This window comes from Microcebus murinus, chromosome 2 (assembly GCF_040939455.1).
Source record: "Microcebus murinus isolate Inina chromosome 2, M.murinus_Inina_mat1.0, whole genome shotgun sequence".
NCBI classification, from domain to species: Eukaryota; Metazoa; Chordata; class Mammalia; order Primates; family Cheirogaleidae; genus Microcebus; species Microcebus murinus.
This window is the reverse complement of record NC_134105.1, coordinates 34,082,180-34,098,077: the sequence shown is the minus strand read 5'-3', so window position 1 is coordinate 34,098,077 and position 15,898 is coordinate 34,082,180. Positions and strand designations below refer to the sequence as shown.

The 15,898-nt window shown below is 43.9% G+C and overlaps 1 protein-coding gene across 1 annotated transcript; it reads left to right on the top strand.

The window, feature by feature from the left end:
* Positions 1 to 914: 914 nt before the first annotated feature.
* Positions 915 to 15,405, top strand: PRDX1 (peroxiredoxin 1). The gene is made up of 6 exons (XM_012776015.3): positions 915 to 1,041; positions 3,578 to 3,694; positions 5,761 to 5,914; positions 6,275 to 6,397; positions 7,038 to 7,168; positions 15,028 to 15,405. Exons 2-6 carry the CDS (start codon positions 3,589 to 3,591, stop codon positions 15,111 to 15,113), a joined length of 600 nt encoding a protein of 199 aa, XP_012631469.1. The 5' UTR covers positions 915 to 1,041; positions 3,578 to 3,588; the 3' UTR covers positions 15,114 to 15,405.
* The last annotated feature ends 493 nt before the right edge of the window (positions 15,406 to 15,898 follow it).

Below are 15,898 nucleotides of genomic sequence, written 5' to 3'. Positions count from 1 at the left end.
ACAAACATGTACCAGATGAGCTCATGTCGGGAATTTCTAATCTTGGTCAGTAGTTTCCAAGGACTAAAGGCTGGGGAGTTACAGAGTGGCACCGGCGGGGGAGGGAGTAGGGTTGAACGAGCAGCGCCAGCGAGGGGAGGGAGTAGGGTTGAGCGAGCGGAATTTACAGAAGCAGAACGGTGGGTTAGATTTTTCTCCACACCACCATGCCCGACTAATTTTTTCTATATATATTAGTTGGCCAATTAATTTTTTTCTATTTATAGTAGAGACGGGGGTCTGGCTCTTGCTCAGGCTGGTTTCGAACTCCTGAGCTCAAAGGATCCATCCCCCCCCCCCCCCCCCCCCCCCCCCCCCCCCCGCCTCAGCCTCCCAAGAGTTAGGATTACAGGCGTGAGCCACCGTGTCTGGCATAGCCACAGTTTTTTAAAACCACAAATAAGAGGAGTGACATGATCAGATTTCCTTCCGTCTCAGTGGAAAGAATGAATAGGAGATAGAAAGCAGCAACCCTGTAATCAAAGATAACAATGAGGAAGAGTGTCTAAGTAATGAAGGTTACTGAGGATCAACCATAGGGCCGAGGCTGCGAACTTTAGAAATATTTAGATAGTTCTCAGGGCTTGGTGGGATTAAATGGCGGCAGCAGCTAGCATAGAGGGCACAGTGCGCAGGGATCACAGAAATAAAGAAAATCCTGGTTATCCAAAGAGATCCCGGATTAGCGTCTGGATTTGGGGGCACTCAAAACGGCGCCTCTCTCTTCAACCTCAGCCATCCGTGGCCGGGAGGAGGATTAGTTCCTTCTGGGCCCACGCCCGCCCCAGCGAGGGAAAGCGCTGAGTCATTCCGGAGGGGCACGCCGGGGCGTGGCGGGGCTCGGACAGACTACCCCCGCTCTATCCTCCTCCCACACCCGGGCCCCCTGTAACTCTCGCGAGAGCCTTACAGGCTATATAGGCAGCGCCCCGCGCGCGCTTTGCGAGTCGTCTTCCTGGGTGGCGTGGGTGGCTTAGTTGTCGACGACTTCTGTTTGGACAGGTGAGTCTGTGGGCAGCGCCGACTTGTGTTTGGACAGGTGAGTCTGTGGGCAGCGCGGCCACGGCGGAGCGAGGCGCAGCGTCCCACACCCCGCCTGTCGCCTTTTTCTCCTCCTTCGGGCCCGCCCGCCCTCAGGTGGGGTTGCTGTGGCGCGTAAAGCGGCTGGCCAGTTAAGGCCTGGCGCCCGGGAGAGTTCGGGCGCCATATGAACGCCCACGTGCTCACCCCAATGTGTGCCGGGACCTGGTTGAACCCCAAGGCTTCTCTCGAGTCGAGTCTCCTCTTCCCCTGGCAACCCAAGCACAGGCCGTTGATGGGCTTGTCGCGGCGGGTGTCGGGCTGGTAGTGGTGGTGGGGTCTCCTTGACTCAGCCTCCTGCCGGGCTGGGCGGGTTCGGAAAGCTTCTTGAATGGACCTGCATCCTGGCCTGTGGCTTTAGAAGGCGGCCTGACCATCATTTTACGGGGTAAAGGCTGTTCGCGTTCCTGAGCATGGACTAGCGGCGGAGCTTCGGGCGCTAAGATTCCCTTTCAGCTGTCTTTATTTTCTGGTCTGTGGAATGGGGTTTCTGATGATCCCAAATGCCCTCGCTAAGGACTGCGCACTCTTTCTGCTGGTGCTTTCCGAAGTGCTAAGGCGGGGGTGATAATGGGAGTGGCTCAAGGCTTCCGTTGATTCGAATCTCTTCCCCTGGCAACCCGAGCATAGGCCGATGATTAGCTTGCGGTGGTGTGGTTCGGGTGGTGGTGGTGGCTCAGTCTCTGTCTCTGTTTCCTCGACTCAGCCTCTTGCCGGGCTGGGCGGGTTCGGAAAGCTTCTTGAATGGACTTGCATCCTGACCTGTGGCCATAGAAGGTGGCCTGACTATCATGTGACGGGGTAAAGGCTGTTTCCGTCCCTCAGCATTGACTAGCGGCGGAGCTACAGGCGCTAAGATTCCCTTCCAACTGTCTTTATTTTTTGGTCCGTGGAAAATAAAGTTTCTGATGATCCCAAATGCCTCGTTGAGGACTGTGCACTCTTTCTGCTGGCGCTTTCCAAAGGGCTAGGACGGGGGTGATTATGGGAATGACAGGAGGGTACCTAAAGAGGAATTAAGGGGTTCTCCTGTGTTTCTGGGCAGATCCCTTCAAGGTGCCCTGCACCAGCTAGAAGTCGTGCATCCTTTACCCCAGTTTGGTTGGGCCTTGGACGTGGGGGGAGCACCTGGAAAAGCAGGTTTGGACAAGAAGGCCATTTAGGGTCACACCCTGTAGTGGTTGCCAAGTTGTGTGCCCTTTTTTTGTTATAGGCGTTAAAAGATTTTTTTTTTTGTAAGCAGTAAAAAGTTCGCAGTGATCCATGTTACAAGGTTTCTTTTGGTTGTGATGTGATGAATCAAGAATTCGAACTTGTTGGAAAAACTTTCAGACCATGACTTAATGGGTTAAATCTTAACTCCTTATCTTGGTGTTGACCTGAGTGAATATGGTGCAATGTTGCTTTCAGCAACAAATTGACTCTTGTTCTACTTATTTATGCCTCAAGATACTAGCCCTAAGGTCAGGAACCCATTTTTGAAAGGACTTCAAGGGCTTAAACACAGTACCAAAAGTGTTGCAGTTGAGCAGATGCCAGTGTCTTGGACTTGCCTCTTAAAATGTTCGATTGGTTTTAGGTTGCGTGCTGGGTTGGATAAATCTACCTGGAGAAAAAAGTCAAGTGTGCTTCCCACATAATGAAGGCAGGTGGAGGCACAGTGCAGATAAAGGGCAACATGACTTTTTTTTTTTTTTTTTTTTTTGAGACAGAGTCTCGCTTTGTTGTCCAGGCTAGAGTGAGTGCCGTGGCGTCAGCCTAGCTCACAGCAACCTCAAACTCCTGGGCTCGAGTGATCCTTCTGCCTCAGCCTCCCGAGTAGCTGGGACTACAGGCATGCGCCACCATGCCCGGCTAATTTTTTTATATATATATCAGTTGGCCAATTAATTTCTTTCTATTTTTTATAGTAGAGACGGGGTCTCGCTCTTGCTCAGGCTGGTTTTGAACTCCTGACCTTGAGCAATCCGCCCGCCTCGGCCTCCCAAGAGCTAGGATTACAGGCGTGAGCCACAGCGCCCGGCCGCAACATGACTTTTTGTGGCATTGTATATTTGTGTTCTGGTTTGAGAATCTTCACCCCTCCCTCACACTATGCTGCATTTTTTTTTTTTTTTTACTCTGCTTCTGTATAACATACAGAACAAACTGCCATTGCATAAACAAAGGCTCATAAAGAGTCACAAGGATGACCTCAATTTATAAAGAAATTGCCTTGCTGTTTTTAAATGAAAACAAAGGCTGAGATTCAGAGGCTTGTTTTGTTCCAAAAGTTGGAAAGTTCAGATTGTGATCCTTGACTGCTGTCCTGTACTTCTTACTAATATAAAATTTAATGTATTCAGGGCCACTGGACAATTCTTTGATTGTTCTATAGCAGAGTCTCTTAAGTAGGTGAAGGTTGCTGGTTATCTAGAAAAATAAGGCTTGTTTCTAATTTTTCTGTTATCTTTTCTAGCTAATAGCAACATGTCTTCAGGAAATGCCAAAATTGGGCACCCAGCCCCCAACTTCAAAGCCACAGCTGTTATGCCAGATGGTCAGTTCAAAGATATCAGCCTATCTGACTACAAAGGTAAAAGTAACTACATTGGACTCATTGAGGTGGCATTATTTTGTAATCTAGGGATGGCTTGTTAGATTTGTGTCACTGTTATGTTTTTTTTTCTTTCTTTTTTTAATTTCAGCATATTACGGGGATAAAAATGTTTAGGTTACATATATTGCTTTTGCCCCACCAGAGTCGGAGCTTGAAGCGTGTCCATCTCCCAGATGGTGCGCATCATCACACATCCTTTAGGTGTGAATATACCCATCCCTCCCTTCTCCCTCCCACCTGCCCAACACCCAATGAATATTACTACTATATGTACACATAAGTGTTTATCCGTTAATACCAGTTTGATGGTGAGTACATGTTGTGCTTTGTCATTGTTATCTTTGACTGTAAAATGTTTTCTGTCTCCTAGGATGGAATCTTTAGATCATGAGGTTGTTGCCTTCCTGTTGAAGTGGTGCTTGCAGGATATGTATCCTAGGTCCAGACCACTTATGGAGAAAGCACATGTTTCATTATGGCTGGACATATTAGTTCGATTATCTTTTCAGTACTCCACAATTGCATTATTGGAGAAATTCTCATTATTATCTGTTGTTACAAGAGGCCTTCTACATTTAAAGTCTAAGCTCAAGTCTTTGGAGCTGTGATAGTGCTTGTTCAGTTTGTTTGGGAACTTTATGTGTCAAAGGTATTACATTAGGCAGAGGGCTTAGATACATTCCCTTGACTGTTTTGCCCCCAGAGGAGAATCGTTGTTGCAGTTGGAACAGCTTCTTTCTTGTTGTCCTAGTTTCATACAGACACTTGGCAAGTTCTTTTGAGACTCCTGGGACAATCGAGGATATAGATTTCCTTAGAATGCACACCTGAAACTCAGGTCTCAAGTGTACTTTGTTGGTGGTATAGTATTAATTCCTGGAATTAGCTGTTTGCGTAGAACATTTGACTAGGTTGCTTGACATATCACACTTGGTTGTTGGGGCTCTTCCTGGCAAACAAGTTAAATAGCAGCACCCTAGGGAGGAGACCCTGGCCCAGGAGTATAAGGAGGAGATCTAGGAGGAGCTGCTCTCTGCCCTCTAGGGCTTGACCTGCAGAGGCTTCAAAGTGCTTGTTTGGCAAAGCTCTGGAGAGGTTGTTTAGATGTCAGTTTCTAGTGACATTGCTTTTCAAAGAAGTAAACCTCAAAAAGGGCCACTTGTTTTCGACTTTGAAATATTGCTGCTACATGGAAATGAGTGCATATTTGTAATGTTCCAACAGTTCAGGTGTGAGAGGCTGCCTGGCCAGTTTGAAGATGTACTGCAATGGTAATCTGAGTGACTTCTTTAAAATTGCTGCTAAAAGTTCTGTCACCTACCAGTACTTTTGTAACTTTTGTCTTATAAATGTTGTTTTAAGATAGGGTCTCACTGTGTTGCTCAGGCTGGCCTTGAACTCCTAGGCTCATGGGATCCTCCCACCTTAGCCTCCTTGGAAGCTGGGACTACAGGCATGCACCACTGCACCGAGCTTAAAAATTTTTTTTCTCGTCTTGTCAAGCGTGTTAGGAATACATGTGATTACTTAAATCATTACTGTGGTTCATTGTGGATGATATAACAAAGGCTCTAAGTTCTTATTGGTGTCTTACTGCTTCACAGCAGGGGAGAACCCAGCAATTCAGCTTTTTCTGGGCAGTTTGTAAGCATTGGCATTAGGCTATCCAGTAGATAATTACATCCTTGCTTTTCTTCATTGGTGAACTTAGTGTTTATGCTAATTTTAGTCACTCAGAGAAGATCAAAATTAGATTGAACAGTGTTTATTCTGTAGTTGGCAGCTAAGAATATGGAGGCAGGAAAATAGAGCTGGAACTGGAAGGAACTTTTTTCAGCAGGTCTTCCTGCTGCAACAAGTTACAAAAATAGCTGCTAGGCGACATCTATATTGAATATCTTGGCATTTAGTGATGATTTTGTCTGCCATCAACTTAAAAAGAAAACTTCTTTTTCCATAGGAAAATGTCTTTAACTTATTCTCTATAAAGCAAGGAAGTCTGTTTCAGAGGCTAACCGATAATTGTCATTTTTTTCCCCCAGGAAAATATGTTGTGTTCTTCTTTTACCCTCTTGACTTCACCTTTGTCTGCCCCACGGAAATCATTGCTTTCAGTGATAGAGCAGAAGACTTTAAGAAACTCAACTGCCAAGTGATTGGTGCTTCTGTGGATTCTCACTTCTGTCACCTGGCATGGTAAATCTCTGTCCATTTGGCATGTGGACTTTTTAAGCAGCAGCTTGGGAGGCTTTGGCAGTAGACTTTCAGGTATTGGTTTCTGGCTCCTCATGGAAGGAGTGCAAAGGTTCTGATTTTCTCTTGTTGCTCTCATTACCTGGCAACAGGAGGAGCAGGTTGAGTTACAATTGAGTATACCCTGGTGATCTACCTTGACTGTTCTCAGCCATTTACTTTATTGCTGGAAAATGTTTGAAGTTTTTTTGGGAAAGTTAGATTAGGAATATGGGAAAAGAGAAAGGAGGAGTAGGTACAGTAAATGTTCTTGCCACACAAGAGCTTGAATGAATGTGATTGTATGTGTGCCTTTTGCTATAGGATCAACACACCTAAGAAACAAGGAGGACTTGGACCCATGAACATTCCTTTGGTATCAGACCCCAAGCGTACCATTGCACAGGATTATGGAGTCTTAAAGGCTGATGAAGGCATCTCGTTCAGGTATGTCATCAGAATTATCCAATTGGGGCTGGGTGCAGTGGCTCATGTCTATAATCCTGGCACTTTGGGAGGCCAAGATGGGAGGTTTGTTTGAGGCCAGGAGTTGGAGACCAGCCTGAGCCAAGAGCAAGATCTCATCTCTACAAAAAAGAAAAATTATACTCGAGTGGGGGGAGGGGGCATGGGCAATATATGTAACCTTAACACTTGTACCCCCATAATACGCTAAAATTAAAAAAATTAAAAAACAAAACAAAACAAAAATTAGCTGGGTGTGTTGGCATGAGCCTGTAGTCCCAGCTATCAGGCTGAGACAGGAGGGTTGCTTGAGCCTAGGAATTTTAGGTTGCAGTGAGCTGTGATGATGCCACTACACTCTAGCCAGAGTCTAGGCAGAGAAAGACCCTGTCTCAAAAAAAAAAAAAAAATTGGCTGAAAGCCATTTATTTGGAGAAAGCTAGAGCCCCAATGAGTCTTTCATTTCATTCTTTTATGCAAGGGCCACCTCAGTATGGGCAAAGCCAGTACAAGTCCTGGAGACCAGCCTATTTCCAAAGGACTTGAAGCTTCTCTATTCTAACAAAGCAGATTTCTAAACCTGTGTTTCTTCTCCCTTAATCCTTCGATCTCTTTCTTCTAGGGGCCTCTTTATTATTGATGATAAAGGTACCCTTCGGCAGATCACTGTAAATGACCTCCCTGTTGGTCGCTCTGTGGATGAGACTCTGAGACTAGTTCAGGCCTTCCAGTTCACTGACAAACATGGGGAAGGTAAGTTATCTGTCTGGTAACAGCACAACAGAATGATGGTATGGTGGGAAAGATGGTAGAACCAAAGTCTACCAAATAAGAAAAGGGTGGGTATGTCTCTTTGAGAAATTTAAGTCTGGATTACAGTGGGGCCAGGGGTAATGGAAAGCTTGGGGATGAGACTATAAAGGCTTTTTGTTCAAACTACATACTCCCGTCTTGTGTCCTCATTTAGAATCACTGCTACAGATTGGAGTATAGGAAGATCTCATAGATGTATTAGGGCAAAACAAAAAGGTTGAAAATTGCATCTAGAGATAAAGCATGCCACTTTTGACAATTTTTTGGGAGTAGAGCTTAATCCCTGTCATTCATACTTGTTTTATTAAAGTTTTAAAAAATATATACAGTTTGGAAATTTAGAAAATAAAAGTAGGACTAAGATAACTTACCCAAAGACAATAGACAGATGTAGTTAATGCAATTCTGTTATTTAAAAATCCATTTTATAACCAGATATGGTGGCACATGCCTTTAGTCCCAGCTAATTGTGAGGCTGAAGCAGAAGGATCACTTGAGACCAGGCATTTGAGGCTGCAGTGTGCTGTAATGAAGCCTGTGACTAGCCACTGTACTCCAGCCTGGGCAACAAAGGAGACCCCCACCTCTAGGGGGAAAAAATCCATTCTGTTACACACTGTGATAGTTGAATTTGTAAGTTACAGTTATTAAATACCAAATTACATGAATATTTTATGTAAAACTTTTTTTTTTTTTTTTGAGACAGAGTCTCACTTTGTTGCCCAGGCTAGAGTGAGTGCCGTGGCGTTAGCCTAGCTCACAGCAACCTCAAACTCCTGGGCTCGAGCAATCCTTCTGCCTCAGCCTCCCGAGTAGCTGGGACTACAGGCATGTGCCACCATGCCCGGCTAATTTTTTATATATATATCAGTTGGCCAATTAATTTCTTTCTATTTATAGTAGAGACAGGGTCTTGCTCTTGCTCAGGCTGGTTTTGAACTCCTGACCTTGAGCAATCCGCCCGTCTCGGCCTCCCAAGAGCTAGGATTACAGGCTTGAGCCACCGCGCCCGGCCTGTAAAACTTTTTTGAAGGAGGGGTTGAGGTAGGATGTTTCAGGTAAAATGTCAAGGTTCTTCATTAGAAGTCTCGGGAACAAAGATAATGTTTTTGTAAGACTGTCTTTGTAAAACCTATACATGACTGAACACATTCAACTTTTGGTTTTTATCTAGCATTTGCTAGAGTGGGCCCTTTTTTTCCCTATTGCCTCAGCACTGGTACTTCTCTCCTTACCTGTTCTTGTAGCATTGTTGTAATTTAAAGAAAAGCACTAAAGCACTTGATCCTGGCTTTTATTAAGTTGTAAGGCTCTTTGACTTTTTTCCCCTTCTCTTTGAGTATGGCTGTTGTTCGAATTAAACAACCTTAACCTGGCTAAGAGTTAGCTTAGCTTTTAAGAACTCAGTTCCCCTCTTTTTTTGCACCCTTCCTTTTGCTCTCCCTTTGCTGCGACAGTGGGTCTGGTCATCATCATTTGTGGCGTATGTATCAGGATCTGTAAACCTGTATCTTGCTCTTGCTCTATAATCTTATCTTTCTCTCCTTAATAAACCTCATTTTTGTGCTTGCCTTACAAAAAAAAGGAAAGAACTCAGTTCCTGAACCAGCAAAATGCTGGGTATGTGGGGGAATGAGGATCTTGACTCCTCTCTCCAGCTTAATGTAATTGAGGATATTTCTGATAGAGTGCTATTGACATCAAATCAGGGCAGAAGTGGACTTGGACAAACTTACTCCTTCACTACATCTCATCTTTTTCTGGAGATAAGGAGTTCAGACTAACTTTTTAAGGCCTATTTTAGCTCTGATCCTGTGACTTAGAGAAAATGAAGTTATTAGAGTCTGTGCTGTGTGTTTAAGAGATCCAAAGATGCTAACTTCTCAAGAGTAAAAGTCTGAGAATATTGGAATCAGTGAGCACTGATAACCAGGAGGTAATGGTAATTTGCAGAAACATGTGCGAGCATTAGCCTGGCCCATGAAGGAGGTGACACCTGCTGAGACTGAGACTGCCTCCTCGTGGGAAATGAGGTTCAGCACTAAACAGAACTGAACTTTATCCTAGGGCCTTACATATAGGCTAGACTTCTGAACCCAAGCATCCCAAGCTTTAGGTGACTCTGTAGCTTGCTTCTTCAGGCTCTGTATTAGTCTCTGCTGCTTCTCTCTCTCTCTCTTTTTTTTTTTTTTTTTTTGAGATAGAATCTCACTTTGTTGCCCAGGCTAGAGTGAGTGCCGTGGCATCAGCCTAGCTCACAGCAACCTCAAACTCCTGGGCTCAAGCAATCCTCCTGCCTCAGCCTCCCGAGTAGCTAGGACTACAGGCATGTGCCACCATGCCCGGCTGATTTTTTTCTATATATATTAGTTGGCCAATTAATTTGTTTCTATTTATAGTAGAGACGGGGTCTCGCTCTTGCTCAGGTTAGTTTCAAACTCCTGAGCTCAAACGATCTGCCAGCCTTGGCCTCCCAGGGAGCTAGGATTGCAGGCATGAAGCACCACACCCGGCCTCTTTTTTTTTTTTTTAAATCTCATCTTGATATCTGCATGTGTCTGCTGCTTCTCATCCCACTAGAACATGCACAGCTTTCTGTGTACAGCCTTTTCAATGGTCATCATTTAAGAGCTTATAAATGCCACACACACTATCCTAGGTAGTTTACATATGTTCTGTTTGACAAATAACGCTACATTCTTTTTAAGGACCAATAAACCAATATTTAAAATACACCATTTAAAAAAAAAATACACCATTTATTCATAGTAAATGGTGGAGCTGGGATCCACATTCATAGCCTTCCGTTCTTTTGTATGTAATTAAAATGCTGAAAAAAGACTCTGTTTAGGGCCTTCTGTACCAGGGCAGTTCTCTCATACTGAGGTTACTATGTCTATTGTCATTTTCTTCTTGGAAAGTCATGACACTTTTGCTGTACTTGAAGGCTGGTTTATGTGGAACTCAGCATGTTCTGCTGGAATCCATTTTAATTCTAGAAAAGCAACACCTTTGGGTATGAGTGAAACATTTAAGTGGGGATCTTGCTTTCACTAATGTAAGTATAAGAGCCATGAGGCCTTAGAGCTAAAGAGACTGAATTGCCAAGGTCTTTTTTGGTCCATTATTCCTCCTGTGTAACTGTAAGGCCCAGTTCTTGGACAGAGGAATCTTTTGTCTGCCTGTTAGCACCTACTGGCAGACTTCTAGCTGGCTCTGGCCTGTTCTTGCTTTCATGCTGCTGTTTGTTCTCTGCAGCTTGTTTTATGTTCAGGACCTGTGTCGTAACCCTTTGATGCCACTAAAGCCAATAACTATAACAACCAGATGGATATTTCAGGAAAATAATGGCAGCTGGGCCTTCTATTTAGCTTTTGTTCCACCTTTACCCTGTACCCAGAGTCTTGTCATCTGATGCTATTATATCCTTGGAGCAAAAGGGGGCTTCCCTATCTCTCACTTGGGCAAATGAAACTCGCTGTTCTTATGACTCCTAGAATTTGACAGCAAATGGAAATTGAAAAATCAGAGATTGGTCCCTGTCTCACTTTCCTCAGTTTAGACTAAGGCACATTGGTAGCTGGGGGTTGTTAGGAAAAAGCTGAAGGCTATGCTTTTGTATAAACGTGGAAAAGATTTCATATCCTGCCTTTTGCTTACCAAGAGGTAGAAGGCAGTTACTTAATGAAACAAGCAGGGCTTTCTGTTAAGGTCTTGATCATTGTATTTGAGGCTGTGCAGTTTGGCAGAATTAAAAGAATGCTGAGAAGGTAGACTGAGGTTGCTGCCTTCAGATCTCTGAAGGGCTGCCAGAGGGAAATGGTAGCTTAGTGTTAAGCGTTTACATAGTCCTAACTTTGTCATGTATTTAGCTTGCTTTTTGTTTTTGTTTTCCTTGGGGATGGGAGGGTGATGGCAAATCATTTAAACTTTGCCCTTTTTTTTTTCTTTTGGAAAGTTTTAATAACATATGACATAATTACTCTTTTTTTTTTTTTTTTTTTTGAGACAGAGTCTCGCTTTCTTGCCTAGGCTAGAGTGAGTGCCATGGCGTCAGCCTAGCTCACAGCAACCTCAAACTCCTGGGCTCAAGCGATCCTCCTGCCTCAGCCTCCTGAGTAGCTGGGACTACAGGCACAAGCCACCATGCCCAGCTGATTTATATATATATATATATATATATATATATATTAGTTGGCCAATTAATTTCTTTCTATTTTTATGGTAGAGACGGGGTCTCGCTCAGGCTGGTTTTGAACTCCTGACCTTGAGCAATCCGCCCGCCTCGGCCTCCCAGAGTGATAATTACTCATTTTAAGTGTACAATTCAATGGCATTAATTACATTCATAATGTATACCTATCACCACTATCTATCTAGTTCTAGAACTTTTCATCATTTCATAGTCTAACCATTAAGCAGAAATTCCCTATTTCCCCTTCTCTGTAGCCCCTGGTAACCTCTGTTTTACTTTCTGTTTTTATGAATTTGCCTATTTAGATAGTTCATGTAAGTGAAATCATATAATATTTGTCCTTTTGTGCTTGGTTTCTTTTTTTTTTTTTTTTTTTGAGACAGAGTCTCGCTTTGTTGCCTAGGCTAGAGTGAGTGCCATGGCGTCAGCCTAGCTCACAGCAACCTCAATCTCCTGGGCTCAAGCAGTCCTTCTGCCTCAGCCTCCCAAGTAGCTGGGACTACAGGCATGTGCCACCATACCCGGCTAATTTTTTCTATATATATTAGTTGGCCAATTAATTTCTTTCTATTTATAGTAGAGATGGGGTCTCGCTCTTGCTCAGGCTGGTTTTGAACTCTTGACCTTGAGCAATTCGCCCGCCTCGGCCTCCCAGAGAGCTAGAATTACAGGCGTGAGCCACCGCTCCCGGCCTTGTGCTTGGTTTCTTTAACTTAATATTTTTAAGGTTCATCCATGTTGCATCATGTATTAGAACTTCATTTCTCTTTGGTTGAGTAATACTCCCGGTATGTATGTACCACACTTTGTTTATTCAATCATCCTTTGGTAGACACTGAGTTGTTTCTACCTTTTGGTTGTTGTGAATAATGCTGTTAGAATATTGGTGAACAAGTATCTGTTTGAGGCCGGGCATGGTGGCTCACGCCTGTAATCCTAGCTCTCTGGGAGGCTGAGGCGGGTGGATTGCTTAAGGTCAGGAGTTCAAAACCAGCCTGAGCAAGAGTGAGACCCCGTCTCTACTAAAAAAATAGAAAGAAATTAATTGGCCAACTAAAAACATATAGAAAAAATCAGCTGGGCATGGTGGCGCATACCTGTAGTCCCAGCTACTCTGGAGGCTGAGGCAGAAGGATTGCTTGAGCCCAGGAGTCTGAGGTTGCTGTGAGCTAGGCTGAAGCCACAGCACTCTAGCCCGGGCAACAGAGCAAGACTCTGTCAAAAAAAAAAAAAAAAAAGTATCTGTTTGAGTCCTTGTATCCAATTCTCCTGAGTATATACCCTAGGAATGGAGTTGCTACGTTATGTGGTAATTCCATGTTTATCTTGAAGAACTGCCACACTTTCCCACATTGGCACCATTTTACATTCATACCAGCAATGGCAAGGGTTCAAGTTTCTCTACATCCTTGCCAAAACTTACTATTTTTTACTATAGCCATCCTAATATTTGTGAGATGGTATCTCGTGATGGTTGTTGTTGTTGTTGTTGTTGTTTTTTGAGACAGAGTCTTCACTTTGTTGCCCAGGGTAGAGTGAGTGCTGTGGCATCAGCCTAGCTCACAGCAACCTCAAACTCCTGGGCTCAAGCAATCCTACTGCCTCAGCCTCCCAAGTAGCTGGGACTACAGGCATGTGCTACCTTTCCCAGCTAATTCTTTCTATATATATTAGTTGGCCAATTAATTTCTTTCTATTTTTAGTAGAGATGGGGTCTCGCTCTTGCTCAGATTGATTTCGAACTCCTGACCTCGAGCAATCTGGCTGCCTCAGCCTCCCAGAGTGCTAGGATTACAGGTGTGAGCCACTGCGCCTGGCCCTCATGATGGTTTTGATTTGCAATTCCTGGATGACTAGTGATTTTTTTTTTTTTTGAGACAAAGTCTCACTCTATTGCTCAGGCTAGAGTGCCGTGGCATCAGCCTAGCTCACAGCTAGGCTGGCTAAAGCAATCCTTCTGCCTCAGCCTCCTGAGTAGCTGGGACTACAGCCATGCACCACCATGCCCGGCTAATTTTTTTCTCTATATATTTTTAGTTGGCCAATTAATTTGTTTCTATTTTTTAGTAGAGACGGGGTCTTGCTCTTGCTCAGGTTGGTCTCGAATTCCTGAGCTGAAGCAATCCTCCTGTCTTAGCCTCCCAGAGTAGTGCTAGGATTATAGGCGTGAGCTCCGGCCTGACTAGTGATAGTTGAGCGTATTTTCATATACCCAATTGGCCCTTTGTATATCTTCTTTGAAGAAATGTCTAAGTCTTTTGCCCTTTCTTTTTTTTTTGAGACAAGAGTCTCACTTTGTTGCCTAGGCTAGAATGATGCCGTGGCATCAGCTTAGCTCACAGCAACCTCAAACTCCTGGGCTCAAGCAATCCTGCTGCCTCAGTCTCCCGAGTAGCTGGGACTACAGGCATGCGCCACCATGCCCGGCTAATTTTTTCTATATATATTAGTTGGCCAATTAATTTCTTTCTATTTATAGTAGAGACAGGGTCTTGCTCTTGCTCAGAGCTGGTTTTGAACTCCTGACCTCGAGCACTCCGCCTGCCTCGGCCTCCCAGAGTGCTAGGATTGCAGGTGTGAGCTCCGGCCTGACTAGTAATAGTTGAACATATTTTCATATATTCAATTGGCCCTTTGTATATCTTCTTTGAAGAAATGTCTGTTTAAGTCCTTTGCCCATTTTTGAATTGGATTGTCTTTGTTGTTGAGTTGTAGGATTTCTTTATATATTTTGAATATTAATCCTTAACAGATATATGATTTGTAAATATTTTCTCCCATTCTGTGGGTTCTTTTTACATTTTCTTGATAACGTCCTTGGATGTACAAAAGTTCTTAATTTTGCCAAATCTAAGATCATGAAGATCCCTGTTTTCTTCAAAGAGTTTTAGCTTTTTTGAGATAGAGTCTTGTCTGTCACCCTGGGTAGAGTGCAGTGGTATCATCATAGCTCATTGTAACCTCAAGCTCCTGAGTTCAAGCAGTCTTTTTGCCTCACCCTCCCGAGTAACCGGGACTGTAGGTGCATACCATGATGCCAGGCTAGTTTTTCTATTTTTAGTAGAGATGGGGTCTTGCTCTTACTCAGGCTTGTCTCGAACTCCTGAGTTTAAGCAGTCTTCCTGTCTCGGCCTCCCAGAGTGCTAGGATTATGGATGTGAGCCACCATACCTGAGCTTTTTTTTAAAAAAGTATTTGAGCCATACATAAAATTATGGAGAACATATGAATACCCATTTACCTACTACCTACCATTAACAAATCTTAATCTTTTTCCATCTATGCTTTGAACAGATTATTTTTAAAACAAATCCTATGGTTAAAGCTGTTAATTTCTTTGAATTTTAGGTGTTACTGGAGTAAATTAGGCATAATTGTTTATTAGGGGTGTGGTGAGGATTAAATTACATAATGTTTGTAAAGTGATTAGACTTAAACACTAAGAGGCTAAATGATCTTAGATTGCAGGGTAGGTTTCCTGGTGTCGTGAATATTCAGACCCTCAAGGGCACAGATCTGGTTTTGAGGCAACCTTTTGTCCATAGGAGAAAGGTGGTACACACCACCGAGCAGGTTATTAATTAGTGGTACCTTTCTCTTGCAGTGTGCCCAGCTGGCTGGAAGCCTGGCAGTGATACCATCAAACCTGATGTCCAAAAGAGCAAAGAATATTTCTCCAAGCAGAAATGAGTATTGGGCCACTCTAGTGCTGGGCTGCAGTGGGCAGCCATGAGAACAAAACCTCTTTTGTGCTTTTTTTTTCCACATGTAAAACACAATACACAGACTTTAGATTCAGCCGAGATGTGGTGTGTTACAAGACAGGCCTTTCCTACAGGGGTCGGGGGGAGGCCAGCCTTTCTTCCCTTGGAGGGAATGACCTGAGTTGTGTTGTGGGGCAGGCCATCTGATTTGTATGATGTATCAGTAGAGGGCATCAGCCCATTGATCTTTTGTAGTTTCTATTAAACTTGAACTGAGACCTTGATGATTCTTCATTTTAGGGGGCATTAGCTTTTCATTGTAAGAGGAATTTACTCTTTTGCTTTCCCTCTTTATCAGAAAATGAGGAGAGCTACCTCAGAATCGGGGAATTATGTTGGGGGAAATGCATATGGACACAGGAGACGGAACTGAACCAAAGGTGTCACATTTTGTTTTATTGCATATGGAGAGAAAGCAAGCCCTGCTACAGTGTTGGCTGGGGCACTGCAACTTATGCCATAGGCTGGGTTGCAGGTTAAAGTCCCAGTGAGACTTGGACCATAGGCGCCCAGTTACTTGGACGCCTATGTTTACACTACTAGGAGGGCTACACAGGAACCAGAAACTTGGCCTCTTCTAATAAGTGCCTGGCACCTGCTCTGTAAAAGAACAGAGTTGGGGGCTTCTTTTCTCTTTTGAACTGAATTGGGGAGAGGAAGACAAACACAAGGTCTTGGATAAAGCTTTCAATGGTAGAAGTACAGTGCTAA